At 36.7% G+C, this 9828-nt stretch overlaps 1 protein-coding gene across 1 annotated transcript; it reads left to right on the top strand.

Moving 5' to 3' along the window:
• The first annotated feature begins 201 nt into the window (after nt 1-201).
• Nucleotides 202-3646, top strand: LOC108370308 (uncharacterized). Its single transcript, XM_017625620.1, has 3 exons — nt 202-1602; nt 1766-2079; nt 3265-3646. The coding sequence occupies exons 1-3, from the start codon at nt 202-204 to the stop codon at nt 3644-3646; spliced, it is 2097 nt and encodes a 698-aa protein (XP_017481109.1).
• Nucleotides 3647-9828: the final 6182 nt, after the last annotated feature.

Here is a 9828-nt window from a genome sequence, read left to right as displayed (position 1 = left end):
AGTAACGTGTCGCCAAGCTTATTTCAAAGCACACTCGTCAGTCCTCAAATGCAAGATATTAATGTTACGACCTCAGGCGATGTTAAGTTACCCAAAATTTCGCTGCCAACATTTTCTGGGCAATATTTAGAATGGGTTCCCTTTCGCGACTTATTTTTGTCACTCGTACACCGTAGTACATTATACAGCAAAGCACAAAAAATGTACTATCTTAAAAATTCAGTCAAAGGTGAGGCAGAGCGTTTAATAAAACATATTTCTTCAAGTGAAGCTAATTACGACCTCGCTTGGAAGACTTTAGAAGATAGGTATCATAACAAGCGTGCTATAGTAGATACTATTCTGCGGAAGCTCTACNCAGTAGATACTATTCTGCGGAAGCTCTACGCTATTCCTAAGTGTACAAAAGCATCGCCTGCTGCGATCAGAGGAATTCTCGGCACAACGAAGGAATGCATTGCTTCTTTAATAAATTTAGATGTTCCAACTACTAACTGGGATCCGTTAATTATACATATAACGGCAGAAAAATTAGATTCCGAAACTAGGAAGGATTGGGAACATACACTCAAAGCCACAAGAGAGATTCCTAAACTATCCGAACTCTATAATTTTCTAGAAACCACTTTCCGGACTTTAGAAACTATTGGCGACTCCGCCACAGTCAAACCGAAATCACCAAGCATTAGTCAACGTTCGAGCGTAAAGGCTTTTAACATCAACAAAGCCATTTTATGCCCTTGTTGCAAAAAATCCCACCTTCTCTTTAAATGCTGGGTGTTTCGTGCATATTCTATTAAAGAACGCGAGGAGTTTGTTGAGCGCAATTCCATTTGCATAAATTGCTTGACCGAAGGTCACATATCGAAAAACTGTAACTCGCAGCATACTTGTCACCTGTGCAAACAAAAACACCATACTCTGCTTCATGGTGCATTATCTAACCAAAAACCTAACATCATACAGCCAACGGAGCAAAACGCCATTACTAATCATCACGTGTCAGCACCCTTGCCACAAACTTATACAAATATTCTTCTCGCCACTGTACTGCTGTACATTAATACACCAAATGGTAAGGTAACAGCGAGAGCATTACTCGATCCAGGCTCGCAGGGCTATTTTATTACTGAGCGATTGATACAGCTTAACGGAATAAACTGCCGCCCCACACGTCTTCAAATCCATGGAGTTAACCCAACACAAAGTAGATGTGCAAAAAAATTAACATATTTGCAATTGGATTCTCGAAGCGAGCCAAACTTTTCTATCAATGTAGAAGCTTTCGTATTGCCAAGTTTATCAACTTGCTTGCCGCAATGCAATATTACTCCACAGCAATTACCATTCAGCACGCCTTTCGATCTAGCTGATCCACAATACTACAAATCACGACCAATTGATTTAATACTGGGTGCTGATGTATATGGCCTGATTTTAAAACAGGGTCAATATAAAACAAGCTTCGGGTTGCTATTTCAAGACACGCATTTCGGCTGGGTACTCTCTGGCCCAACGCCTAGTTCTAATAAAGTTACAGCAATTAGCACCAATTTTTGTCACATCGACGATCAACTTAAGCTTTTCTGGGAACAAGAAAATGTAAGCAAAAAAGCTATTCTGTCCCCTGAAGAACTTGCATGTGAAAACTACTTTTCTTCTACGTACCAAAGAGGTACTGATGGCCGCTACTGTGTTTCGCTGCCTTTTAAAGCAGAACTAAATGGCAAGCCTGCGAAATATGGAACGAACCTTTCTACAAAAGCCCGAATTTTGTAAAGAGTACTGCAAATTCATGGATGAATACCTAGAACTCGGCCATATGCGTGAAGTTGGAGAACATCCAAATAACATTGAACACAATTCGTGTTTTTTGCCACATCACGGCGTTGAAAAGCTGAGTAGCACAACAACAAAACTACGAATTGTATTCGATGGCTCATCCAAGTATCGTAATCATCGTTCGCTTAATGAGGAATTGGCTGCAGGGCCTGCACTACAATGCGATTTAGTACAAATTATTTTACGTTGGCGCAAACATAACATTGCCCTGTATTCTGACATAGAAAAAATGTTCAGGCAAATCGCTGTTATCCCGATACATCAAAAGTACCAACAAATTTTGTGGAGGAAATCAGCAGTTGATCCAGTTAAAATCTACAAGCTTTTAACGGTAACTTATGGTACTACACCTGCTCCCTTTTTATCGGTAAGAACACTAAAGCAACTTGCTACAGACGAGGCAAAAACTTAAACTGACGCGTCGGAGGTACTTCTTCGTGATATTTACGTTGACGATGTGATCACTGGGGCTGATGATGTAGTTGAAGGCTTATATTTGCAAGATCAGCTTCGTAAATTATTAGACTTAAGCTTCGGAAATGGGCGTCAAACTCTACCGAACTACTGAAATCAATTCCAACTGAACTACGAGAATGCTCAAATTCAATCGAACTTAACAGTGATCATTATATAAAGGCACTGGGATTACAATGGCAACCACTGTCTGATTCTTTTTCATTTTCAGTTACCTTTGATGCGAATACGAAACTAACCAAACGAAACTTACTTTCGGATGCATCCAAGCTGTTTGATCCACAANATTTACGTTGACGATGTGATCACTGGGGCTGATGATGTAGTTGAAGGCTTATATTTGCAAGATCGGCTTTGTAAATTATTAGACTCCGGTGGGTTTAAGCTTCGGAAATGGGCGTCAAACTCTACCGAACTACTGAAATCAATTCCAACTGAACTACGAGAATGCTCAAATTCAATCGAACTTAACAGTGATCATTATATAAAGGCACTGGGATTACAATGGCAACCACTGTCTGATTCTTTTTCATTTTCAGTTACCTTTGATGCGAATACGAAACTAACCAAACGAAACTTACTTTCGGATGCATCCAAGCTGTTTGATCCACAAGGATGGCTGGCGCCTACAACTATAATTGCCAAAATCTTATTTCAAAAACTGTGGCTTGCAGGTATAGATTGGGATGNAAGTTATGCAACAAAGCAACTTGTCATCGTTACCACAAGACCTCAAGGCAATTCTAGCTAGCGAAGGCATAACATGGAACTTCATCCCTCCTGCTTCACCACATTTCGGAGGATTGTGGGAGGCGGGGGTAAAGTCAACTATATACCATTTTAAGCGAATAATACAGGACCGCGCCTTAAACTTTGAGGAGCTGTGCACATTGCTGTATCAGATTGAGGCGTGCCTAAATTCAAGGCCCTTGTGCCCTCTAAACGAAGATGTCGAAAGCTGGATGCTTTAACACCAGCTCATTTTTTAATTGGCGAGCCAACCATCAATATTCCTGACGAAGCGCTGCTTGAATTCACAACTAGAGGAGTAAGTCGTTGGCGTATGGTGGAACAACTCAAGCAACACTTTTGGCGACGTTGGTATGCTGAGTATCTTAGTAGACTACAGAGCCGTCCCAAGTGGACAACAGTACGCGCTAATATTAAAATAGGCGATCTTGTACTATTATACGATGAAAAAACTCCGCCTGGCAAGTGGCCTTTGGCACGTATTGCAGATGTTCATCCAGGTCAAGATGGTTTAGTACGCGTAGTTACTCTTAAATGCAACGACAAGTACTTCAAACGTCCAATACGGAAAATTTGCTAACTACCTTCGATGGAACCCCACAACTCAGCATCTATTTCAAAGACAGCAGATACTTTCGGAACAGGCACTGAGGCTGCGGGTCGAGGCGTAGCCATTCAACCGGGCGATAAAACAATTACCTCCAACGGCCTTGCCGACTAGTATGTACCTGAACTTGTGAACTGATTGAAGAACTATCGTCCTTGGGGCCGGGAATGTTCCAGCAAGACCTGCCATCCCAATAAATATTTCATTTGATAGCGTAATTATTCTTAAATATTTACATTGTAATAATAACTCTAGCCACTACTGTGGCTTTTCGCTTATAAAATGTACATATGTACGTACATGCACATGTATATGCATATGTACCTGCAGTAGTTCTTATATTGTATGCTTGCCTTTCCTTTTTCTTTTGTACTAAGACTATACCTGCATGTATGCACATATGTTTGTATAACATTGCAGATATTCATAGTTGTATTTTTAACTTTTCTCAGATCATACGATCTTACTGTTATCCTAAGCTAGGGCAGTAGTATAAATAGGCTATACCAGCATTTTGTGGGGAGCTCGTTTTTTAGTTTTTTCAATAAAGTCGGCAGATGCTGCATATCGCTTTCTAATAAAGTTATTACTTGAACATTATTTTGATGCTGCATATCGCTTTCCAATAAAATTATTACTTTAACAGGGCCTTTGATAAAGAATTATTTTTAAATAAGTAAAATTAAATAAATAAGTAAAGTGATGACGTAGGGCGCCTTTTGCTTTTATTTGAACGGTATATAACTTTTCTTGTGCAAACTTATATTACAGGTATATCACCGGGGTCAAAGCTCAGATCTTCAAAAAGTTAAAAACCTTATATCAATAGTGTTATTGAGCTTTGCACCACGATTTGTTTATTAGGAAAAAATGGAAAATTTTAAGCGCTAGAAATTATAGCAGCTATTCCGGAGATCACCACATCTCCTCATCAGACTTCTTTTTTCTAGGCATCAGCAGGGATCGAACCCGCATGATCGATGTGCAAAGTCAGGATCGCTAACCTCTGAGCTTTGCACACCCCGTAAGCTCTTTTTTCATTCAAAGTAGGTTTGAAATTTTTATTTTTTTTTCGGAAAAATTGCGGAACACCGTCAACTAAAAAAAATTGCCAAAAATCAACGGTAAGTCCTAGATACTTCAAATTCGTACTTCATTATACTAAAATTTAACGGGGTACAAAAATGCATACCAAATTTTGCCTAAATATGCTGATCAGAGAATTCGAAATTTTAGTCAAACTTTACAGAATTTTCATAATTTTTGCACAAAGTCTGAACTAAAGAATAATGGCCTTATTCATAAAAAATAAAGTAGGTTTAAAGAGCTTTATAAAATGACGTTTTCATACATTTTTCAGTTTATAAAGCTTTTTTAAAGCTACTTTATTTTTTATGAATAAGGCCATAAAATTAAAGATTAAAAAACTAAAAACTCGCTACTTGACTTGAGAATGGAAATCGCTACATCTTTTAGGCACATGATTACTACATATTTACATCCCAAGCTAATATAAGCCAGGTAAAAATAGCCAAAACTTACCAAACTGCCGCGTCCCAGTTTTTATTTGGTTCATTGTATGCATAAAATTAAAGGAAATTTTCTGTTTTTGTTTAAAATATTTTTTTATAAAAAATTGGTATTTGTTTTTTGAAGTGTTTTTTCTCAAATGTTTATACACGAAGTATGCAAATATGCATATCAGAAGAGAATTTTTTATGAATTAGTTCAAAATTGTTTGAAATATAAGGTTTTTAATGTTTGAAGATCTGACATTTGACCCCTTATAGCACCTGTAACATAGTCTGCACAAAAAAAGTTATATGCCGCTCAAATTAGAGCAAAAGGCGGACTACATCTGTATTTTCTTTTGTTTAGTTATTTACATACAGTAATTAAAACTAATTTTTTACCAAGTGTCCTATTTTGAACTTCGAAAGCTCATATCTGGATTGCGGAGGCTAACTTCGAAAACAGAGAAATTACATGTTTACCTTATTCAATCTCTTAAAAAAAATTGGTTTGGTCCAATACCCATAAAGAGCGTTGTTTTTGCCGTATAGTGTAATTGCTCATTAATACGACTTAAGGTGCTCGTAAACGATGAGAGTAAATACCTTGAGAATAGGATTTCACTCTCATTCTCACCGTCTAACAAGTAATGAGAGTTGGTATTCGTTCTTATCCAAGAATGTATTCTCTCAATCGTGGTTCTTATCGTGGAGTTCTCATAAGTTCTCAGCACTGAAATATTCTTACCCGTGTAACAAGGGTGTTTGAGAGTTTTCTTACACTCTCACTCATATTCTCAGCTCTCATATGCTACGCGTTGAAAATTTGTATTCTCAGCCGTATACAGTGTAAGATGCCTAATAACACAAGAGTGATAGGAAACAAGATTGCGCAAATCAAGTTGTGAGCATACGGTTGTGATGTCATAAAAGTAAGGCAATGAGGGAGCAAAGAATAAATTCTAAAGAATAAGAGGAAACGCGAACATGTGATTTTAAATTTGAACGTATATTCGGTACAAGCACACAATTATAGATACATCTGGAAGATAGCAAAATAACTTGTCGGGGCATTTTGTCTTATTTTTATAGGCATTTCTAGTGTGGGAAGCTTTTCCAATAGCACCCCTTCTTTACAAATAGGCATAAATATGGGATAAAATATAGTTTTGGCTTGAACTGCTTTAAGGCTGTTATTAATAGCAAAAAGTGTTTGATAAGAGTTCAAAAGTATATATGGTACCGAAGGGAAAGTATAACCACTAGGGTTGTTCTATATCGAAAAAAGTATACCCTATTTTTTATTTTGAAATCAAAAAATATTTAGAGGTCGCTCAAAGCGCTCCAAGTTGTCCATGTATTTTTATGTGGGGAAAATATATTTTTTCGTAGAAATGGTATAAAATTCTTCAAAATTAGTATTTTCCGATCGGAAAACTCTGGTTGTCTTCAGGAGACTTTCAATAATAATACCTAATTGTTTATTTAACCATTTTTTAATACTTACGATTTTTTAATGGTCGCCCCATTGCATTTTCCGGGGTTTTTGTGGCTTTTTGGCGGACCTATCAATTATAGTTGCAATGAAAATATGGTTAAATATACAATTGGGTATTACTATTGGGAATCTCCTGCAGTTAAACAGAGTTTTCTGGTAGAAAAATATTGATTTTTATTTATTCTATACCTATACCATTTCTACGAAAAGTTGTTTTTCCCCATATAAAATACATGGAAAACTTTGGGCGCTTTGAGCGACCTCTAAATATTTTTTGTTTTCAAAATAAAAAAATAAGGGGAATATTTTTTTCGGTATAGAACAATCCTAGGCGGTGAGAGCATAAAATGCAATATGGTTAAATATACAATTGGGTATTACTATTGGGAATCTCCTGCAGTTAAACAGGGTTTTCTGGTAGAAAAATATTAATTTTTAACTGTTCTATACCTATACCATTTCCACGAAAAGTGGTTTTTCCCCATATAAAATACATGGAAAACTTTGGGCACTTTGAGCGACCTATAAATATACTTTGATTTCAAAATAAAAAAATAAGGGGAATATTTTTTTTCGGTAGGGGTGAGAGCATAAAAATTCCGACCTTACTTTTTCACATGAATTTTTGGACCACCCTAATAACCACCCACTATCAGAAACCTATACATATAAAAATACATATTTACTTTTTAGGTACATTTATCTACATTTAAGATCAATTTTTTCGGCAAATATGTACAATTAGAAAATTTAATTTGCATCCCCAGTATGAAAAGATATTTTATGACATCATCGAGTAGGTGGATGCTGCCAAGTCAACGAAGGGAGGGTTAGCGGTCCGTAAAGCGCCACCTTCATTTGCTACATCGTGTAATAACGGACCTGCGAAATTCGCCACCTTATGTACTTATCTAAATCTTGCTATGCATTTACCATTCATCATTTTGCTATTGTTGGGAACATTTGCATTTGGCTTGAGTTGGAAGTTGAAAAAGTAAAAACAAAATTGAATACATTGGGTGTAAGAGTTCTCAGGATGTGTATTAACTCATATTAAAATAATTCATAGTTTTTTAGAAATGGACCGACGTAAAATAAATTATCACTTTCTTCTTCTTGTTGTTTTCTATCTTCATATAGGGACAGGAAACTCAAAAGTAATTTTTTGCGTCTACTCAACATTCTTCACGGCACCTGAATGACAAAATATTACATAATTATCGCAATGTAGAGAAAACAACAGTACCCTTACTTTATTCTTCGCGAATTCGGCAAATTCAGCTATTCTATTTCCACTTATTTTCCCCTTTTCCTTTTGTTTCGTTTTGTCACTGCAAATCTTGTATTGTGTAATTCTTGCATAAGTTCATTTATTATTACATATTTTACTCTCAAACCGCGTTAGAGCTGCTCGTGTAAACAGACATGAGTACGAGTGAGATTTTTCTTACCAAAAACACTCTCATAAGAACAAAATACCAGTGAGAATCCGTGTACGTGTAAACACCCATGAGATATCTCAGACCAATATGGCGGAACTCTCAAGGTATTTACTCACATCGTTTACGAGCACCTTTAGTTAGGCAATCTGTAGCGGCCACAGAATTGAGCTATTGTAATGCGATAAAAGCAGACAATTTGCAACCCTACAAAACCTCTATAAATCACCTTATATGAATTCGCCTTAAAGCTAATCTACTACTAGTACGTAAGAATTTACGATATTAGAATGCGACCCTGACATATGTATGAGAGCTGCAGCTTAAGTCAAAAAGTGAAAAATATATTGGCGGCATTCGACCGCGTACCTTTAAACCGAAGAGTCCAAGTTTTATATTTAATTTAAACGGGAGCCGGCCAACTAGCGCCAACCGACTTGTGAGTCGAGGTGCCAGCAGTCAGGAGCATCAGCACATCTATTTGTGCGTACGAACCGCGCACCAAGAACGTTTGCGCGTAGCAAAACTGCAAAGCACCCACCAGCGGGGCAAAAGGCGTTGGCTGGCAGCAGCACCGGCGGAGCGCCAGGGTTCCACGTGCATCAGGTACGCCCCGGTAAACTACCGAAGTGCAGTTCATGTAATTCGACATGGCGACCGTGACCCATGCGGTCAAAATGGCGAGCCTCGGGCGAGAAAAAAGGGGGCAAAGCCAACAAAAATTTGCTTTTAAATAAAAGTGACTCACCAATACAAAACATACAAAAAAGAATGAATTAAAATTTAATTTAACAAAAAAAAATGGTGGTAGTAGCGAAAAAAAATTTAAACAAAAAATGTAAGAAAACTCAAAGATTACAAAAATTTAAAACAAAAGTAAAATTAATTTACAAAAACTCAAAGCATAAACATGTATACATATACGTACATGCATACATATGGTGAAAAAGAGATACTAATGAAAATGAACTGATATAAAAAAAAATAAAAAATAAAATAAAAAAATGCGGTGGCGGTTAACGAAAAACTAAAAAAACAAAAACAATACTTAAAATTACAAAAAATTTATAAAAACATTAAAAATACAAAAAAAAAACGGTCGTACCAAATTTAGAAAAAAAAGAAACTTTGCAGTGAGGGTGAAAAACGGACAAAAAAAGCGGTGGTACCGAATTTAAAAAAATTAAGAAAACGAAACTTTTGCACAAAAACGTAATGGCAGGCAGTGAAGGCGGAAAAAAGCGGTGGTACCGTATTTTCAAAAAAAAAAACACTTTAAAATTTACAACGAAAAGAAAGATAGCGATGGTTTGCGGTGAAACTTTTTTTAAAAGATCGAACAATTGCATGAAATTGCAAAAATGAGTACAATACTAACCAATCGCAATAAAGCTAAAATTTGTTGAAGGTGCTGTACCAAAAGTTACGACAAGCCACCACAGCACCGTAACAAACGCTATATTTAACGGTGTGTGAAACCACGCTATGTCGCTAAGCCGCCACTGAAGTGTAACATCATTACATAGCGGTATGCAGAACCACCTTAACTATCGCTGAGCCATGGCGCGATATGACAGCAACAACAACATCAACGAGTAGCAGTTTGCAGCTTTTGGGTATGACGTACTATTTGTGAAACACCACCATCATATTTTTCTTAAATTCATAAACATTTTATAATAAATTCAAAAACTTTGCATTAAATTC

Source organism: Rhagoletis zephyria, unplaced genomic scaffold, assembly GCF_001687245.7.
Source record: "Rhagoletis zephyria isolate East Lansing unplaced genomic scaffold, Rhagoletis_zephyria_1.1 Rzeph_scaffold_04138, whole genome shotgun sequence".
NCBI classification, from domain to species: Eukaryota; Metazoa; Arthropoda; class Insecta; order Diptera; family Tephritidae; genus Rhagoletis; species Rhagoletis zephyria.
The sequence above is the reverse complement of the archived record's forward strand: the minus strand, read 5'-3'. Positions and strand labels throughout refer to the sequence as shown.